Source organism: Anguilla rostrata, chromosome 8, assembly GCF_018555375.3.
Source record: "Anguilla rostrata isolate EN2019 chromosome 8, ASM1855537v3, whole genome shotgun sequence".
In the NCBI taxonomy this organism is placed as follows: Eukaryota; Metazoa; Chordata; class Actinopteri; order Anguilliformes; family Anguillidae; genus Anguilla; species Anguilla rostrata.
The window spans coordinates 55,937,218-55,957,831 of NC_057940.1; the positions used below are offsets into that span (position 1 = coordinate 55,937,218).

General features: G+C 52.8%; 1 protein-coding gene across 1 annotated transcript; it reads left to right on the top strand.

Annotated features, from left to right (window-relative positions):
- Positions 1–60: 60 nt before the first annotated feature.
- On the top strand, positions 61–19,015 carry LOC135262191 (3-hydroxyisobutyrate dehydrogenase, mitochondrial-like). Its single transcript, XM_064349120.1, has 8 exons — positions 61–220; positions 2,104–2,261; positions 2,456–2,565; positions 2,819–2,940; positions 10,206–10,339; positions 11,061–11,137; positions 15,638–15,794; positions 17,576–19,015. The coding sequence occupies exons 1-8, from the start codon at positions 151–153 to the stop codon at positions 17,732–17,734; spliced, it is 987 nt and encodes a 328-aa protein (XP_064205190.1). The 5' UTR covers positions 61–150; the 3' UTR covers positions 17,735–19,015.
- Positions 19,016–20,614: the final 1,599 nt, after the last annotated feature.

Sequence of the window (20,614 nt, forward strand, 5' to 3'; positions counted from 1 at the left end):
ACAACAAGAAACGACACTGGCAGACCGCAGAAGACGTCCCGCCTCCCCAGGTTTCTCATTGGATAGGAAAGACGCCACTCGTGATCAGCCCTCCCCTACTTCCTGAGTGGGAGGCGGTGACTTGCAGCGCGAGGTCAAGGGGAGAGCAGCATGGCCGCCTTATTCAGAGGGTCTCGGACCTTGTTACAGAAGAGCAAAGACCATGTCAGCCTCGCGATGGGTAAGGTATTTTCTCATGTTCCCCCGAAGTCCTTCGGCTATTTGAGACGTAGGCCTAAATTATGGCGCTTGCGAGAGCCATTCGTTTTAAATACATGTTGCAGTGGCTCGCAGATCAAGTTTATCCAGTGAATGCTGCAGCAAGCCAAATTCAAGGCTACCTAGCTAGCGTTTGCTAGCTTCCAAGACGGCGATTTTTGGAATTGTCAGGCAAGAAACGTAGATTTATCGACGCAGAACTGTTTATTCTCTGAACTCATCGGCGTGTTAACGTGGTTGTCGTTGCGACTCTTAATGGTCAACCTTATATTTTTTTTCCTCTATCGAGTTCAGCAGTGAGCACCTCAGGGTGCTTTAGTATGATACCGTGCCCATTTCTTTAAAGGTCCAGGAAACTGGATTCAGATTGTAGTTACGTTCTCCAGAACCGACTATTGATTACCTTTTTAATATTACTGGAAGTGTTAACCCAATTATGATTATTAAATTGTAGCCTAATAAACAATGTTCGATTCTCGTGACCTCTTCAGCTGATAAGGACAGGGGGGGCGTGTATCCTCCGCTGGTTCGTATGCGTCAGGCGCGTCATATGGAAAACATTCCTTGTCGGGTTTATTGCAGGCTGCCCTGAGCAGTAACATTGGACTACCCGACAGCACGAAAGAAAGCAACGTAAGCTAGGCTTAACCGTAGTATAGTCAAACCTGAAGATCATTCACTGTGTAATAACGTTGTAACTCTGAGCCCCCCGTACACTAACACACGGCTCGAAAGCAGTTTTAGGTCCCGGACATCAGACCCGAATAAATTAAAGCTTTAATTACACATGTCTAAGTATGAAAGCTTTCTGATTATCGCTAGCTAACGGTAGGCCTACTTTCCCATCCATCACGTGTCTGTTCTGCGATCACCGGTCCGGGGGGGAGTGTCACGAGCGGCAACAGCCGCATTGTTTTTGTAGTCGTTGTAGTCCTTCTCGCGAAAATGGGCACTACAAATATTAACTGTTGGGGTTATTGCAATATTGCAGTGCCTGTATAATGTCTGTGTGTACTATGTATGTCCATATTATGTAGTATATCTGTGTATGAGTAGTGCACACGTGTATGATACAGTGTGTATGAGTGTGTAATGTACGTGTGTGATGCAGTGTGTATGAGTGTGTAATGTATGTGTGTGTGATGCAGTGTGTATGAGTGTAATGTATGTGTGTGTGATGCAGTGGGTATGAGTGTAATGTATGTGTGTGATGCAGTGGGTATGAGTGTGTAATGTACGTGTGTGATACAGTGTGTATGGGTGTGTAATGTACGTTTGTGCGGTACAGTGTGTATGGGTGTTTAATGTATGTGTGTGTGGTACAGTGTGTAATGTACGTTTGTGCGGTACAGTGTGTATGGGTGTGTAATGTATGTGTGTGCGGTACAGTGTGTATGGGTGTGTAATGTACGTTTGTGCGGTGCAGTGTGTAATGTAAGCAGCATCCTCGGCTCAGTGTGTAATGTACGTGTGTGCGGTTCAGTGTGTATGGGTGTGTAATGTACGTTTGTGTGGTACAGTGTGTAATGTACGTGTGTGCGGTACAGTGTGTATGGGTGTGTAAAGTACGTGTGTAATTCAGTGTGTAATGTACGTGTGTGTGGTACAGTGTGTAATGTACGTGTGTGCGGTGCAGTGTGTAATGTACGTTTGTGCGGTACAGTGTGTATGGGTGTGTAATGTACGTGTGTAATGCAGTGTGTAATGTACGTGTGTGCAGTGGTAATGTACGTGTGTGCGGTACAGTGTGTATGGGTGTGTAATGTACGTGTGTAATGCAGTGTGTATGGGTGTGTAATGTATGTGTGTGCGGTACAGTGTGTAATGTACGTGTGTGCGGTACAGTGTGCCGGTCCATGGCCTCTAAGACGCCAGTGGGGTTCATTGGCTTGGGGAACATGGGGATCCCCATGGCTCAGAACCTGCTGAAGAGCGGGTACCCCATCATCGCCACCGACGCCTTTCCTGAGTTCGGCAAGGAGCTGCAGGACCAGGGAGCACAGGTGGGACCCCTGCCAGCACCGGAGCACGCCTGTATTACACACACACACACACACCTAAGCACACCTTTACTACACACACACCTGAGCACACCTGTTCTATATGGGTATGCCACACACACACACCTGTATTAGACCTGTACCATACAGGCAGACTGTGGGTGTCCTTACCCTGCACCTTGCTCTGATTGGTTCAGCTCCTGGACTCTCCGGCGGAAGTGGCGGAAAAGGCCGATCGCATCATCACCATGCTGCCGTCCAGCCCCAACGTCATAGAGGCCTACACTGGGCCCAATGGAATCCTAAAGTAAGCCCCGCCCCCCAACGTCATAGAGGCCTACACTGGGCCAATGGAATCCTAAAGTAAGCCCCGCCCCAACGTCATAGAGGCCTACACTGGGCCCAATGGAATCCTAAAGTAAGCCCCGCCCCCCAACGTCTTAGAGGCCTACACTGGGCCCAATGGAATCCTAAAGTAATGGCATCTCTCTCCTTCCACCTTCATCTATCTCTCCCTCTCTCCTTTTCCGTGTTCCTTCCCCCCTCTCTCTCTCTTTTAGAAAGATAAAGAAAGGCACTCTGCTGATCGACTCCAGCACCATCGATCCGTCCGTTGCCAGGGAGATGGCGTTGGCCTCTGAGAAGATGGGCGCGGTGTTCATGGACGCGCCGGTGTCCGGCGGTAAGCCACGCCCACATCGCGGCACGCTGTGTGGGGCTGCGCGATGCATCGACTCGCGGTTTTTAAAAACGTAATAAGAATAACCGCCACCATATATGCGTACAGGTGTCTACACCTGAACCTGCCTCCTGCAGCACACCAACAGTGCCTAATCTCTGACCTTCACCTGAGGGGTTGGGGGGCGTACCTGTGCGAGGGGGACATCTTGGGGCGGGGGCGGGGTAGCTGTGGGAAGGGGGCCCCCAGCTTTGGCTATGAGGTGACAATTTTGGAGAATGCGGTCATTAAAAGAATCGGTCACTGTCTGCTTGTATGTTTTTGATTGGCTCACGCTGTAAAATGTCTGTTTTTGATCGGCCCGCCCTGTATAATGTCTGTAATGGAGGATATTTCAGTCCCTACTAACCTGCTGGTTTTATACTGGCTGCTGTGTGAACACCTCGGGTTTGTGGTTTAAAGCCAGAAAGCGCATTTGAAGTGACCCCAAAGCAGAGTTTGGAGTTCAGCCGGTACGGTGGGCGTTGGCCAGGCGATGGTGGGCGTGATGTCGGTTTAAACGCAACGGTTCTGGAGCGGTTCTGGAGCGGTTCTGGAGCGGTTCGGTCGTTTGTGCTAAAGTAACTGAAATGGCGTCAGTCAGGTAATTCTCTCTGTCACCAACTGTCACTGACCGCCTGGAGGAGTGTTGCCGGATCTTGAAAGCTGTTTTTGGGGACGCTGGGCATTCTGGGATTGTGGGGGGGAGTTCCTGCAGCCCTGTGTGATCAGCATGCTGCAGGCTGAGGGGATGTGATGCAGTGATGCAGTAAGGCCAGCAGGTGGTGCTGTAACCAAAACTGAAGCTGAAACAGTTGCTTGTCAGAGTGTGTGTGTGTAAGCACACACACACATACACCCCCTACACACACGCAGACACACACACACACACTCACGCTGGAGAAGCCGTCCAGCAGCAGGGGGCGCCAGTGAGGTGGGTGGAGCCTGTGGTCAGCGCACATCTGGGCTCTAAATTAGCAGAGATTTAAAACTCTGATGTTTCATTGGCCTGTTCTGCGCCCAGTAATCAACTGCAGGATGAATCGCGTGGTTTTAATTAGACCGAATGCAAATCTGCGTCACTAATGTGTTTAGGAGGGTGTAGAAACCCTTTGATATTCTAGCAGAGAAGACAAGAGACAGCAGTTCACTCCACACACTGCAACCCAAAAAGCACAGAGGTTACTGTGCAAGTGTGTGTGTACATGCATATGTGTGTGTCGGGTGTGTGCGTGTGTGTGTGCGTATTGTGTGTGTGTTTATGTGTGTGTGTGAGCGGAATGTGCGTGTGTGTCTGTTTGTCTGTATCTGTTGTTCTAGTTTTGTTTAATTGAAATTCTTTTTTTAATACGAGGTCTCTCCTCTCCTGGGTTGTTGTGAAATATAAAGCAATAATGTGAAGAACAATAAAAGTCTTTCTCTCTGTTCTCTCTCTGGCCGGCGGCCCCTCGTGCGTCAGCAGGGTTTGGTGGGGGTTTGGCGGCGGTTTGGCGGGGGCTCTCCCGGGCCGGTGCTGTTCTGATCCGGTCTCTGTCGCGGTCCCGACCGCCTTGTAAAGGCTGTCCTGGTCTGGCCCGGCTGCCGGGTTCTGAATCGTTCGCCATAAACCAGCGAACCGGCGTCTGCGGCGGCCACAACAAACACGGCGAACGGCGGCTGACGTCACGGGCCGGGGGCGGGGCCGCGGGGGGGGGGGGGGGGGGCGGTCTGCGTGGAAATAGAGCTGCTAACGACCGGCGGGCCGATTAGCGGTAATCACCCCCCCCCGGCTGTCTACACGCTCGCCCGCGCGGACTGTGCACTTCGCACACGTCTGTGAGGTTCGCAGTGAGCACGCGTGTCCCCGTCTCCCAGAGATGACTGCGCAAGGGCCTGTGTGTTGACACGGTCACGCTAAGCACACGCGTGTGTGTTCCTACACAGCTGATGAGTCCAGCAGTCCTGCACGGTGACTGAATACTGATGATGTCACTTCCTGAGTACATGTGCCCCTCAGTCCTCAGCCTTATAAGATCATGGGGGCGGGGGGCGGTTGCAGATATATTTTAAATGTGGGGTTGGGGGGTTGGGGAAGAGGGAGGGCTGCAGGTATATTTAGAATGAGGGGTTGGGGGAGGAGGGGAGATTGCAGATATGTGAATGTGGAGGTGAGGTGAGGTGAGAGGGGGTGGGTGGTTGTTGCCAGGGCTGCTGGTCTTACTGTAGTGCTGGTCCTACCTGGCTGCTGGTCTTGCTGGTCTTGCCGTACTGCTGGTCTTGCTGGTCTTGCTGTAGTGCTGGTCTTGCTGGTCTTGCTGTACTGCTGGTCTTGCTGGTCTTGCTGTAGTGCTGGTCTTGCTGGTCTTGTTGGTCTTGCTGGTCTTGTTGCAGTGCTGGTCTTGCTGTAGTGCTGGTCTTGCTGGTCTTGCTGCAGTGCTGTTGCTGTCTTGTTGGTCTTGCTGGTCTTGCTGTAGTGCTGGTCTTGCTGGTCTTGCTGCAGTGCTGGTCTTGTTGGTCTTGCTGGTCTTGTTGCAGTGCTGGTCTTGCTGTAGTGCTGGTTTTGCTGCAGTGCTGGTCTTGCTGGTCTTGCTGTAGTGCTGGTCTTGCTGGTCTTGCTGGTCTTGCTGTAGTGCTGGTCTTGCTGGTCTTGCTGGTCTTGCTGTAGTGCTGGTCTTGCTGGTCTTGCTGGTCTTGCTGGTCTTGCTGTAGTGCTGGTCTTGCTGGTCTTGCTGGTCTTGCTGTAGTGCTGGTCTTGTTGGTCTTGCTGGTCTTGTTGCAGTGCTGGTCTTGTTGCAGTGCTGGTCTTGCTGTAGTGCTGGTCTTGCTGCAGTGCTGTTCTCGCTGGTTAAGCTCATTAGCATCAGAAGGGCCGGCGCGGCTAGCTGGCTAGCCTCCAGATGGAGTCGGGCGGGCGGCAGCTGGGTGACCTCACCCTGCGTGTCATCTGCTGCCCGGCCCGGCCCCTACTGGGCCCTGCCAATCACCAGGCCCCGCCCCCTCCGCTCCCTTTCACCGACAGCATTTCCATTATTACCTCATTAGTGTGTCTGTGTGTGTGTTTGTGTGTGTGCGTGTATGTGTTTTACATTACATTACTGCCATTTAGCAGATGCTCTTATCCAGAGTGACTTACACAAATTTTACACAGCATCCATTTGTACAGTTCAGTTTAGGGAAGAAAATGTCATTTTAAAAGGGAACAATAAAAGGTCTTTAATCTGTCAGATCAGTATTTGTGTGGGAGATTGTGAGCGAGTGTGAGAGTTTGTGTGTGAGAGAGAGTGAGAGAAAGGGAGAGAGATAAAGGGAGAGAAAGAGGGAGTGCAAGGTTAGCAGAAGCTCATAACTGCAGTTTAAAGCCGTAGGTTGGGCAGGAGGCAGGTGGGATTGTGGGTAATTACTCTTTATTATGTCATGATTGGGAGGTGAATCTCTCCGGGGTCCCCCTGGGAGACCCCCCAACTTTGCTCTGTGAGAGCAGGCAGGCCTGGGGTGTCTGAACCCCCCCCCCATCCCCCCCCCATTACCCACAGTCCTGTGCTATATCAGAAAGCCTCATTGCCTGTTTACCAACCTGCGCACCTGAGGGGTTTTGGGGTGTCAGTGGAGTTTCAGTCAATGCGGTGGTTAGGGTCCAGCAATATTGTGATTCAATTTTTGATTTATTTTTTAAGTATCTGTATATTCATGGAAAAATATCCAAATAATTGAACATAATCAATGTTTTATGAAGAGCCATGACCTCTGATAACACTACAGGTTTTAGAAACAATTCAGTTTATTTTCCCTTTACTGTTTACTTACTCCCTATTCCTCTTTTTCAGCCATCAGAAATGTTTAAAAAGTGGTGTTGTGACCTTTAATAGTGCAGGGCGAAGCCTGGGGAATTAAGTGCAGACTTTATGAACTTGCCTCTTAGTAATATCCTGAGCTAGCCCTGCTCAGAAGTCTGTCACCCTCTGAATACTGACTGAATATCTGAGTGTTGAGCTTTGATGGTATGTACCCTCTCAGCAGAACACCATCCTGGTGGGCCTGTGAAACACTTTAGCTGTCAATCATGCGCACTGGTGAAGCTGTGCTTTTTCTTATATTACGGTGCATGTGACCTATTTCGTTCTGTCCATAGCAAATGAACACTGAGACAATTGTTATTTTTATTTTTTTTATCGTTCGGGTACGGGTTATTATAATATAATTATAATAATTACTGGACTGGAGTTTCTGGGTAGTAGGGGTGGAGTTTCAAGTTAGAAGGGGTGGAGTTTTGCAGTAGGGGTGGAGTTTCAAGGTAGAAGGGGAGGAGTTTTGCAGTAGGGGTGGAGTTTTGGGCTAATAAGGTGGAGTTTTGCAGTAGGGGTGGAGTTTTGGGGTAATAAGGTAGAGTTTTGCAGTAAAGGTTTTGAGGTGTAGGGGGTGGAGTTTTGGGGGTGGTAGGGGTGGAGATAACTGCCGATTAACGACTGTACTCTGTGTTTGGAACTCCTCTGTCTGTCATCCCATCCCTCGTATATGGTAAATGGACTGCATTTATATAGCGCTTTTATCCAAAGCGCTTTACAATTGATGCCTCTCGTTCGCCAGAGCAGTTAGGGGTTAGGGGTTAGGTGTCTTGCTCAAGGACACTTCGACACGCCCAGGGCGGGGTTTGAACCGGCAACCCTCCGACTGCCAGACAATCGGTCTTACCTCCTGAGCTATGTCGCCCCGTATACTTTCAACACTGGGATTTGAGTCCTGGGATTTCCTGTCTCTATCTCCCTTTCCCTCTCTTTCTCTTTTACTCTTTCCCTCTCCTCTCTCCCTCTCTCCACTGCCCTGCTGCCCAGTGACTCTGGCCTGCTTGCCCCCTCTCCTCTCCTCTCTCTCATCCCTCCATCCTCTGTCTCTCTCCGTTCTTCTGCTGCTAATTAGCAGAGCTGCTGTCAGCTGCTGTGATGCGTTGCTGCGGCGACGGTGTGCAGGTCATTATGGGTAAATAATGAGGCTTCAGCAGCTGCTGACAGACCACTACAGAGCTTCAGCACACACTCACACATGCACACGCATATACACACACGCGCATGCACACACATATACACACACGCGCACACATATACACACACACACACGCCCACACATATACACACACACACACGCATGCATACACATACACACAGGCGCATGCACACACATACACACGCGGGCACACACACATGCATGCACACATGCACGCCACAACACACGCATGCCACACAACACGCGCCACACACACACGCAGCACGCAGCACACACTCACGCACACAACACACTACACCCGCGCACGCACACACACACACGCACATGCGCACGCACACACGCGCGCACACGCTACACACACATGCACGCGCACACACACACATGCGCACGCACACACACACACACACACGCACATGTGCGCACACACACACACACGCACACACATGCGCACGTACACACACACGCGCACACACGCTACACACACGCTACACACACATGCGTGCACACTCACACTCACACACATGCGCGCGCACACACACGCGCACACACGCTACACACACACATGCGCGCTCACACACACGCTGCGCACACACACTATACACACGCGCACGCACACGCACACACGCACCCACACACACACACACACACACACACACACGCGCTGTGGCTGCTTATGCGGTTTCAGCTTCCTGACGCAGCAGGGCTAATCCCTGCTTAATTATTAACTGCAGCATTATTAGGATTAGAGCGGTTTCTCCGTCAGTCCGGCTCTGACCGTAAAGCAGCTCCTCTGTCCCTGAGGACCGCTCCCCTTTCAGACCACTTAACGCCCTGTCACCGACCGCGACCGCGCGCTGCGTGTGTGTGTGACCGTGCTCTGTGTGTGTGTGTGTGTGTGTGTGTGTCTGAGTCTGACCGGGCTCTGTGTGTGTGTGTGTGTGTGACCGAGCTCTGTGTACTTATGATCAATGCTGTGCGTGATTATGTTCGCATCTCTTTTTATGGCATGTTTAATTTTTTTATATTGTAGCTTAAACCAAATGCTTTTCCAAATGAATAGCTGTGTCCAGCAATCCCCCAGACAGACCCAGCGTTTGTGTTGTGTGTGTGTGTGTGTGTGTGTGTGTGTGTGTGTGTGACCGCACTCCGTGTGTGTGTGTGTGTGTGTGTGTGTGTGTGTGGGGGGGGGGGATCTATCTATCTGTTAGCGGGTGACAGGTGTAACCACACCGATAAAACACGCTACGCTCATTCGCTCATGACCCCGCCCACCTACCCCCCCCAAACACGACACGCTCCTAATGCCATCCTCCACGCCCCCCCCCCAAACACGACACGCTCCTAACGCCATCCTCCACGGCCCGCCCCCACAGACAGGCGGGCTAATTGAACATGATAAAGTGTAAAGTTAATTACCTCTCTGGCCTGTCAGTCACTCCTCCTGGGGGGAAGGGGGGCGTGTTTTGGGGGTGGCCTCGGGCACAGCTGTCGCCCCATCAGCGCACGTCAGAGGGACAATGGGCCCCCCTCCCCAGGGGTCGTGTGCGGTGTGACCCCCCCCCACACACACACACACACACCAGGGCACCCGGAGTGTTTAAGTCCTTACCGAATTAAGCGATCTTCTGCTGACCGAGTACACCAGTCTGTTAAACACACACAGAAAAAACACACGTACACTCACACACACTTACTCACATTCACACACACTTGCTCACAGAGGTTCCCCTATAGTCCAGTCCTGGGGTATTCGTTCTTATCCGAGAAAGGATTCATTCACTCACTCACCCATTCACTCACTCACTCACTCACTCATTCACCCATTCACCCACTCATTCACCCATTCACTCACCAATGGCAGGTTTCGGTCGTGCAAGGCATCAGCCAGCTTGTCGGGAGAAATTCGGGGTTCAATGTTTTGCTCGATGCACCCAGAAAGCCAACAGCTCTCCAGTTGCTCCTGAACGAATTCTGTCCCAATTACAGCTCAATTATCACCCTGATGAGCAGAATCAGATTTCTTAAAGCTGACTTCTTTTGACTACAATCAAAAACCTGCACCCACGTTGGCCCTTTCTGGATAAGAATGGGCCCTCCTGGTCTACCTACACACATGCACGTTCACAGTCTTATACCGTGTAATGTTAGGCTGGTTATTGGATGGCGCTGGGTGATGTCTGTGTTGTGTTTTTTCCTGTGGCATTTGAGTTTGTACTGTTGTGTGTGATATCTCTGTCGCCCCCTGCTGGCAGGTGTTGGTGCTGCCAGTTTGGCGAGGCTCACCTTCATGGTGGGGGGGCCGGAGGAGGAGTTCACCGCAGCCAAGGAGCTGCTGGGCTGCATGGGAGCCAACGTCCTGTACTGCGGCCAAGTGGGGGCGGGCCAGGTATGGGCACTGCTAACGCTTGGCTATCGCTACACACGCTACTCCTGCACATGCTACTGCAAACGCCCAGCTACCGCTACACGTGCTACTGCTAACGCCCAGCTACCGCTACACACACTTCCGCTACACACACACAGCTACTGCTATATATGCTACCGCTACACACACTACCGCTAACACCCAGCTACTGCTATATATGCTACCGCTACACACGTTACTGCTAACGCCCAGCTACCGCTACACACGCTGCTGCTAACATCCAGCTACTGCTACATACACTACTGCTGACACCTTGCTACTGCTAACGCCTGGCTACCGCTGTACACACTACTGCTAACACCCGGCCACTGCTATACACACTACTGCTAACACCCTGTTATCGCTAACCCTCACTGTCACCAGCATGCTACAATTTGGCACATTTCCACTCACGTATGCTGCCACTTCTGCACGCTACTGCTACAAATGTGACTGCTAACACAAGCTACCGCTAACATATGCTATGTGCTGTGTCACCGCTAGTGCACACTACTGCTAACACATGCTACTGTTGCCCATTGTACGGCTGCATACACTACTGTTGTGCACATTTCTCCTATAACACAAGTCCTTTTTGTAGCGTAAAATCAGGTGATGCAGTGTTGTATGTGTGTGAACTCTGTCGCTCATTTCGCAGTTTATGTTTATCTGTGTGTGTTGCTCTTCCTGTTTGTGTTATCAGGCGGTGAAAATCTGCAATAACATGCTGCTGGCTATTGGGATGATCGGAACTGCTGAGACCATGAACCTGGGTATCAGGTACGCACGTGTGTGTGTGTGTGTGTGTGTGTGTGTGTGTGTGTGTGTGTGTTTTCTCTCTCTCTGATATGTCTATACTGTATGTTACCCACATATATATATATTATAAAGTCTGTGTTTCAGGGTGGTAACGATGTCGTGCATCACTTTGGCAGTGTGCTTTATCCAGGATTCAAACCCGTGACCACACATGGCTTTGTTTCTGTGTCTGCGCGAGTGTGAGTGTTTGTGTGTGTATCTGTGTATGCGAGTGTATGTGTGTCTGTGTTTGTGTATGTGAGTTGCGTACATGCGCTGGGTGTTGGGAGGGGGGCTGGGCTCTTCGGTGTGGGGGTGTGGGGGGGTAGTGGTAGTGAGGGGGGGTGAGGGGGGGCTTCAGCTGGCTGATTTATCAGGCCTCCAGCTCTGCTGAGAAAATTGGCCTCGGCAAACATAAATCCCTGCAGCCGGCCCGGTGAAACATGGCAGCACCGCCGCAGAGCCGCCTCAGATTTACAACCCCCCCCCCGTCTCCCAGCAACAACCCTTTATTCCCAGTCTCGGGGGGGGGGAGCACCTGCACACCCCACCTGTGAGCTCTCCCACCTTTCCAATCCCTCAACCAGCACGACAGCCATTCACTCACACTGTCATATCCATAACATTACCTACCGTCCGCATATGCATAACCTCATCTACAACCCTCGTATCCATAACCTCTACTGGCCTCATATCCATAACCTCATCTACTGTCCTCACAACCTCATCTACTCTCCTCATATCCATAACCTCATCTACTGTCCTCACAACCTCATTTACTCTCCTCATATCCATGACCTCATCTACTGTCCTCACAACCTCATCTACTGGCCTCATATCCATAACCTCTACTGGCCTCATATCCATAACCTCATCTACTGTCCTCACAACCTCATCTACAACCCTCATATCCATAACCTCATCTACTGTCCTCACAACCTCATCTACTGACCTCATATCCATAACCTCATCTACTGTCCTCACAACCTCATCTACTGACCTCATATCCATAACCTCTACTGGCCTCATATCCATAACCTCATCTACTGTCCTCACAACCTCATCTACTCTCCTCATATCCATGACCTCATCTACTGTCCTCACAACCTCATCTACTGTCCTCATATCCATAACCTCATCTACTGGCCTCATATCCATAACCTCATCTACTGTCCTCACAACCTCATCTACAACCCTCATATCCATACCCTCATCTACTGTCCTCATATCCATAACCTCATTTACTGTCCTCACAACCTCATCTACAACCCTCATATCCATACCCTCATCTACTGTCCTCATATCCATAACCTCATTTACTGACCTCACAACCTCATCTACTGACCTCATATCCATAACCTCATCTACTGTCCTCACAACCTCATCTACTGACCTCATATCCATAACCTCATCTACTGTCCTCACAACCTCATCTACAACCCTCATATCCATACCCTCATCTACTGACCTCATATCCATAACCTCATTTACTGTCCTCACAACCTCATCTACAGACCTCATATCCATAACCTCATCTACATATCCATAACCTGACTTTGCTGTAGGGGATCAGTGCAGTGACTGTGCTGTAGGGGATTAGTGCAGTGACTGTGTGTAGGGGATCAGTGCAGTGACTGCAGTGACTGTGCTGTAGGGGATTAGTGCAGTGACTGTGCAGTGACTGTGTGTAGGGGATCAGTGCAGTGACTGTGCAGTGACTGTGCTGTAGGGGATCAGTGCAGTGACTGTGCAGTGACTGTGCAGTGACTGTGCTGTAGGGGATCAGTGCAGTGACTGTGCTGTAGGGGATTAGTGCAGTGACTGTGTGTAGGGGATCAGTGCAGTGACTGCAGTGACTGTGCTGTAGGGGATTAGTGCAGTGACTGTGCTGTAGGGGATTAGTGCAGTGACTGTGCTGTAGGGGATCAGTGCAGTGACTGTGCTGTAGGGGATCAGTGCAGTGACTGTGTGTAGGGGATTAGTGCAGTGACTGTGCTGTAGGGGATTAGTGCAGTGACTGTGCTGTAGGGGATCAGTGCAGTGACTGTGCTGTAGGGGATTAGTGCAGTGACTGTGCTGTAGGGGATTAGTGCAGTGACTGTGCTGTAGGGGATTACTGCAGTGACTGTGCTGTAGGGGATCAGTGCAGTGACTGTGCTGTGACTGTGTGTAGGGGGTCGGGGCCTTGGCTGGCCGGTGAGCTCTCTATCGGCACGGCTGTTATTCGGCTCAGCTCCGGTTAAAGCGTGAAATCTGCCCCCCCCCCCATAGAGCTGAGAGGCTGCAGGGAGGTGGGGGGGCGGCTGCCCCCCCCCATAGAGCTGTGAGGCTGCAGGGAGGGGGTGGGGGTGGCGGGGGCAGATTTGGGGGTGATTTATGGCTGCAGCCGGGCTCGTGGCTGGGGTCCCCCCCCACAGCGTGGCGTAACAAAGGCTCTCTGCTCGGGCGAGCTTTATTACCGCTCCGCTCGAACCCGTTCCAGGCCACCGCGCGGCCAGCGTGTACAACATATGTCACCGGCCGTCCCGCCGGGGGGGGCGCGGGCCGGGGGGCCGGGGGGTGGGCCGGGGGGGGCGGGGGGTGGGCTGCATCGCGCACGCTGTGGTTTGCATTCAGACATATGCCTTAAAGCAGTCATTATTGAGACATTTTGTTTATTTACTTATTTATTTATTTATTTTTATGAATTTACAAAACAATTTATGGAGGAATGTCTCTTTTTGAGAGCCTGAGAAAGAGAAAGGGAGTGAGGGAGAAAGAGAGAGAGAAGGGGAGTAAGGGATTGGGAGTGAGAGAAAGAGAGGGAGAGAGATTGGGAGAAAGAAAGTAAGATTGTGAAAGAGAGAAAAAGGGAGCTAGATAGAAAAGGAGAGAGAAAATGAGTGTGAGAGAGAGCGAGAGAAACAGAGACAGAGAGAGTGGAAGAGAGAGTGAGAGGGAGAAAGAGAGTTAGATTGAGAGAAACAGAAACAGAGAGAGAGCGAGAGAAACAGAGACAGAGAGAGTGGAAGAGAGAGTGAGAAAGGGAGAAAGAGAGTTAGATTGAGAGAAACAGAAACAGAGAGAGAGCGTGTGTGAGAGAGAGAGAGAGAGAGAGAGAGAAAGGGAGAAAGAGAGTTAGATTGAGAGAAACAGAAACAGAGAGAGAGCGTGTGTGAGAGACAGAGAGAGAGAGAGAGAGAGAGAGAGAGAAAGGGAGAAAGAGAGTTAGATTGAGAGAAACAGAGACAGAGAGAGAGTGTGTGAGGGTGTAATGACTGCGCGGGCGGCTCATAAAGCAGCCCTCCCCCCCTCCCCTCCCCCCCGCTCTCCGCAGCAGGGCCAGGTGGGCAGTGTTAAACTCTAATCATGCTGTAATAGATCTGCTGAGTGCTGAATGTACTTTACAGCAGCGTGGCCCGGGCCAGCCTGCAGAACCGGGCCTGCTGTGGGGGCTTTCATTCTGTCCTTAAAAAGCGCCGAGCGGCCCACAGGCTGGCACCCAGGCGCGGGACGGGTCTGTTCCCCACGCTGCGTTCTCACGGCTCCGGGACGTCCCAAACGGAGGCATTTAAATTCAGCGCTGCTCCTGCCCTTTCTGGCCCTTCTGCGGCTGTGTAAAACGTCTTTATGGGTTTTCTGTAAAAAGCGCTACGCACATAAAAGTGATTCTGTATGATTTTATTGGACGTTGTGCAGTGCACTCAATAATATGCTCTTATACACTAGTCTGTCATCGAGTACTTTGTACTATACCCTAACACAGGAGTACTCCATACTACACCCTAACACAGGAGTACTCTCAGTACTATACCCTAACACAGGAGTACTCTCAGTACTATACCCTAACTCATGAGTGTACTATACTCTTATGCAGGAATACTTTCAGTACTATACTGAAGTCTGGCAGTGTGTGAGTGTGCTGGGTGAGTGGGTGAGTGTGTTGAGTGAGTGTGTGAGTGTGCTGGGTGAGTGTGTGTATGTGAGTGTGCTGGGTGAGTGTGTGAGTGTGCTGGGTGTATGTGTGAGTGTGCTGGGTGAGTGTGGAGTGTGCTGGGTGAATGTGTGAGTGTGTGAGTGTGCTGGGTGAGTGTGTGAGTGTGCTGGGTGAGTGTGTGAGTGTGCTGGGTGTATGTGTGAGTGTGCTGGGTGTATGTGTGAGTGTGCTGGGTGAGTGTGGAGTGTGCTGGGTGAATGTGTGAGTGTGTGAGTGTGCTGGGTGTATGTGTGAGTGTGCTGGGTGAGTGTGGAGTGTGCTGAGTGAATGTGTGAGTGTGTGAGTGTGTTGGATGAGTGTGTGAGTGTGTTGGATGAGTGTAGCTGGTCATGTCACTGTGAGCAGGATGATGAAGGGTGATGTCGCTACACATCGATAGCGTATTAGCGATAGCGTATTAGCGATAGCGTATTAGCGATAGCGTGCGGGAGGGCCGTTAGAGGCGGTGTCAGGGGTCGCTCCCGGGTCAGTGCTGACATGCTGGCTGTGTGACCTTTGACCCCCAGGTTAGGGCTGGACCCCAAGCTGCTGACGCAGGTCCTGAACATGAGCTCGGGCCGCTGCTGGTCCAGCGACAGCTACAACCCCGTCCCCGGCGTCATGGAGGCCGTGCCGTCCGCTAACAACTACCTGGGCGGCTTCGGAACCACACTCATGGCCAAGGTAGGGTCTGCCTGTCTGTCTGTCTGTCTGTCTGTCTGACTGCCTGCCTGTCTGCCTGCCTGCCTGCCTGCCTGCCTGTCTGCCTGTCTGTCTGTCTGTCTGTCTGACTGTCTGCCTGTCTGTCTGTCTGTCTGTCTGTCTGTGTGTGTGTCTGTCTGCCTGTCTGCCTGCCTGCCTGTCTGTCTGACTGCCTGTCTGTGTGTGTGTCTGTCTGCCTGTCTGTCTGCCTGCCTGCCTGCCTATCTGCCTGCCTGTCTGCCTGTCTGCCTGTCTGCCTGTCTGCCTGTCTGTCTGTCTGTCTGTCTGTCTGTGTGTGTGTCTGCCTGTCTGTCTGTCTGTCTACCTGTCTGCCTGCCTGCCTGTCTGACTGCCTGCCTGCCTGTCTGACTGCCTGTCTGTGTGTGTGTCTGTCTGCCTGTCTGTCTGCCTGCCTGCCTGCCTATCTGCCTGCCTGCCTGCCTGCCTGCCTGCCTGCCTGCCTGCCTGTCTGCCTGTCTGCCTGTCTGCCTGTCTGCCTGTCTGTCTGTGTGTGTGTCTGCCTGTCTGTCTGTCTGTCTACCTGTCTGCCTGCCTGCCTGTCTGACTGCCTGCCTGCCTGCCTGCCTGCCTGCCTGTCTGTCTGCCTGTCTGCCTGCCTGTCTGCCTGTCTGCCTGTCTGTCTGTGTGTGTCTGCCTGTCTGTCTGCCTGCCTGCCTGCCTGCCTGTCTGTCTGCCTGTCTCCTGCCTGCCTGTCTGCCTGCCTGCTGTCTGCCTGCCTGCCTGTCTGTCTGTCTGCTGCTGCTTGTGTCTGCTCTGTCTGCTGCCTGCTGTCTGTCTGTGTCTGTCTGCCTGTGCCCGTCTGTCCTGCCTGCCTGTCTGTCTGTCTGTCTGTCTGTCTGTCCTGTCCTGCCTGCTGCTGCCTGCATGTCTGTCTGTCTGCCTGCCTGCCTGTCTGTCTGCCTGTCTGCCTGGCTGTCTGTCTGTCTGTCTGGCTGCCTGTCTGTCTGTCTGTATGTGCTGATGTGTGTGTGTGTGTGTCTGCCTGTCTGTCTGTCTGCCTGTCTGCCTGCCTGCCTGCCTGCCTGTCTGTCTGTCTGTCTGTGTCTGTCTGTCTGTGTCTGTCTGTCTGTCTCTCTGCCTGCTGTGTGTCTGTCTGTCTGTCTGTCTGTGTGTCTGCCTGTCTGTCTGTCTGTCTGCCTGCCTGCCTGTCTGCCTGCCTGCCTGCCTGTCTGCCTGTCTGCCTGTCTGCCTGTCTGCCTGGCTGTCTGTGTGTGTGTCTGTCTGTCTGCCTGTCTGTCTGCCTGTCTGCCTGCCTGCCTGCCTGTCTGTCTGCCTGCCTGCCTGTCTGTCTGTATGTGCTGATGTGTGTGTGTGTGTCTGCCTGTCTGCCTGCCTGCCTGCCTGTCTGTCTGTCTGTCTGTCTGTCTGTCTGTCTGTCTGCCTGCCTGCCTGCCTGCCTGCCTGTCTGTCTGTCTGTCTGTGTCTGTCTGTCTGTCTGTGTGTGTCTGTCTGTGTGTGTGTCTGCCTGTCTGTGTGTGTCTGCCTGTCTGCCTGTCTGCCTGTCTGCCTGCCTGCCTGCCTGCCTGCCTGCCTGCCTGTCTGCCTGTCTGCCTGTCTGCCTGTCTGTCTGTATGTGCTGATGTGTGTGTGTCTGTCTGCCTGTCTGCCTGTCTGCCTGCCTGCCTGTCTGCCTGTATGTGCTGATGTGTGTGTCTGTGTGTGTGTGTGTGCGTGTGCTGATGCGTGTCTCTTTGCGTGTGCTGATGCGTGTGCTGATGCTTGTTTCGGGCGTGTCTTCGCAGGACCTGGGTTTGGCGCAGAGCACGGCGACCAGCACGAGCACGCCCATCCCGCTGGGCTCTCTGGCGCACCAGATCTACCGCACCATGTGCGCCCGCGGCTACGCCAACAAGGACTTCTCCTCCATCTTTCAGTTTCTGCGCGAGGAGGAGGTCCAGTAGGGGGCGCCCTCCAGCAGGCCCCACCCCCCTGGCAAGCCCCGCCCCCCTGGAAAGCTCCGCCCCCAGCCAGCTCCGCCCACCAGCGGTGCTTCCCGTCGCTGGTGTTGGTCAGTGGCCTAGGTGCTCCGTAGCGGCCTGGTTAGCGATCGTAGCCATGACGACGGCGGTGTTGATTCCCGCGCGGCGCGGTTCAGGGGGAGGGCTGCCCGCGCACTAAGACTCAAACCCCCGTTTCCCCCCGGATACCTGTTCAGTAGGCCAGTGGCTTCACGCCTTCACTTTCCTCACTCTGCATTCGGGGCGCTTCATGTGTTCAGTCTTTACAGTGTTAATGCGCAGGGGTCGTGCTCAGTGTTCCGGCTGTGACCCCTGACCCCTGACCTCTCTACCTCACCCCTCAGCCCTGCACACTCACGGTGGAGGGCAAACTCATCCTGTGAAAGTGTTTTTTTTTATATATTCTCTGCCTTCCTTTCCCTCTTTGTCTCTCTTTCTCGCTTGCTCACTGTCTCTCTCTTGCTGTCTCTCTGTTTCAATGCTCATCATAAGGTTTGAGTGTTCTGTCTCTCTCACTTCCTGTTGGAGATGTGAGATCAATGTGAAATCAGTGGTAATCAACATGAGATCAGTGGGAGATCAGTGACAGATCAGCGACAGATCAGCATGAGATCAGTGAAGGATCAGCGGTAGATCAGAGTGAGATCAGTGATAGATCAGCGTGAGATCAGTGCTGCTTCCTGCTCTCACTGCGCTGTGCAGTTCTTCATCCAGGAGGCCGTGTCTCGGTGTACTGCTCATATTCATGCCGCGCTGGTCTGAGCGCTTCTGTCTGCGCAGCCTGTTGCTTCTGTCTGCGCAGCCTGTTGCTTCTGTCTGCGCAGCCTGTTGCTTCTGTCTGCGCAGCCTGTTGTATGTCTGCGCAGCCTGTTGCATGTCTGTGCGTACGTGATTTAACGGTTCGTTTGCTGTAATTAGAGAAATGTGACCCTCCTGACGGAGCTCGAGTGGATGGCATCGTTTGGAACCCAGTCCCCGTTCCCGGATTCTCTCAGGACTTTTCCGATCACACTGCTGAACTCCCCCGTGTCCGTACGCACGGACGGGACGCGCCCGTTCCTACGGTCCGGTTTCGGTCGGGACTGCTCCGGCTCCCCGAAACGCAGGACTGACGGGCTCTCTAAGGACATTCCGATTCACACACCGCCTTCCCTCCTGGTCTGGGTTCTGTACGGACCGTCCCTCTGTTGTCTAATAAAGTTGGTGTCCGTAGTGACAAACACAGCTCTCCACCAGCGTCTGGTTCATTCTGGGTTCAGTTTGTGTTTGTCTGAAGCGGGTGTTTGTGTGTTCCTGTCTCTGTGACTCTCGCTCATTCCAGACCTCTGCGCCACTGATGGACTGCTGACTGCCCTGGGACTGGAGAGGCCAGGTGATGCACAGGGTGTGTGTGTGTGTGTGTGTGTGTGTGAGTGAGTGTGAGTGTGTCTGTCTGTCTGAGTGTGAGTGTGAGAGTGAGAGTCTGTGTGTGCGTGTGTGTCTGTGTGGTGGTGGTGGTGATGAAAGCTTAATCTGTATTTACATATTGTTCATGTTGTACTGTTTGTTTAAACCTGGTAGTGATTGCTTGCAGTGTATGACCGTGAGAAGTACTCATGGTTATAATCCCTCGCAGGTTTCTAGAAAGAATAAAAGGGGGGAAAACTATGAAAAACAATGCGGTGTTGATGTCAGCTTTAAGTGGATGGGAGCGCTTGTTAAAAAGGCAGGATCTGGTTATATCAGAGTGATCTGCCAGGCCAGATCTAGAGTGCGTTTGATTGGGCAGAGCACTGCACAGAAGCTGTGAACTCGGCGCGTCGGAGCGCCCGTCTCCTTCCTCCGTCATCCGTTTAATTTCTCCCCCGTTTATGGAGCCCTTCTGTTCTGGCGGTTTGCTCGTTAGCGGGACTTGAAAGGCGCTATAAAGTGCGACCGCGCCCGTGCTGACGTCCGTGGCGGCTTCAGCGGTCTCTTGCGTAGATGGGACCGCGCCCCGTCCCGCCCTGACCCACAGGGTCCCCCCCCACCCCCATACCTCAGCCGCTCGGGACTTAGGACAGGACTCTGCTTCAGACTCCGCCCACACTAGCGCTTGTGTCTGCCGTCACTCTCTCCTTTCACTGTTCTCTCCCTCAGTTCCCATTGAGATTAGGGGACTGCCCTGCTTCCTGTCTCATTCCACCAGTGTCCTGGACGAAATTACGGAAGAGTAGAGCAGAATAGAGTAGAATGGAGTGATGTACAATAGAATATAATAGAATGTAGTCATTTAGAGGAGAGTAGGTGGGTTTGTGATGTTTCTCCTGGAAGTGTGTCGCTAGGTGTCCGGTCGCTTTGTGCATGAAACCTGCGTCCAGCGGGAGGACAGGTGAGGTGAGAGTGAGGTGGGCCTCCCCTTCACACACACCCTGCGTCTCCTCTGTGTCAACGCTCCCGCTCTCTGTCCTCCTGCTCTCCTCCCTCTCTCTCTCTCCTCCCGCTCTCCTCCCTCTCTCTCTCTCCTCCTGCTCTCCTCCCTCTCTCTCTCGCTCTTCACCTGCCCTGCTCCGGCTCTCTCTCCGCCTGCTCTCCTCCCTCTCTCCTCTTGCTCTCCTCCCTCTCTGCTTCTCTCTCCTCCCGCTCGCCTCCGAATTTCCCCGGTATCGGCCGACCCAACTGCCTCCCGTATCCATGGCGACCACGCCGGCGTGGGAGATCCATAATTCGCTTCCCGCCGTAACAATTCGCTTCTTAATTATTTCTTTTTCCGATCGCTTCCCACAATCCATCACTGTCGGCGCGTGGAGAGAGAGGGGGAGGGGCCGGCGTCTCGGAGGGACTGACATTTGCGCGGCGTAGCCC

Bases quoted from the DNA above. Each gene is read 5' to 3' on its own strand.
- LOC135262191 (XM_064349120.1), top strand. From the start codon at position 151: ATGGCCGCCTTATTCAGAGGGTCTCGGACCTTGTTACAGAAGAGCAAA. The intron at 10,340-11,060 runs GTATGGGCACTG...TTGTGTTATCAG, and splicing joins GCCAAGTGGGGGCGGGCCAG to GCGGTGAAAATCTGCAATAA. The intron at 15,795-17,575 runs GTAGGGTCTGCC...GTGTCTTCGCAG, and splicing joins GAACCACACTCATGGCCAAG to GACCTGGGTTTGGCGCAGAG.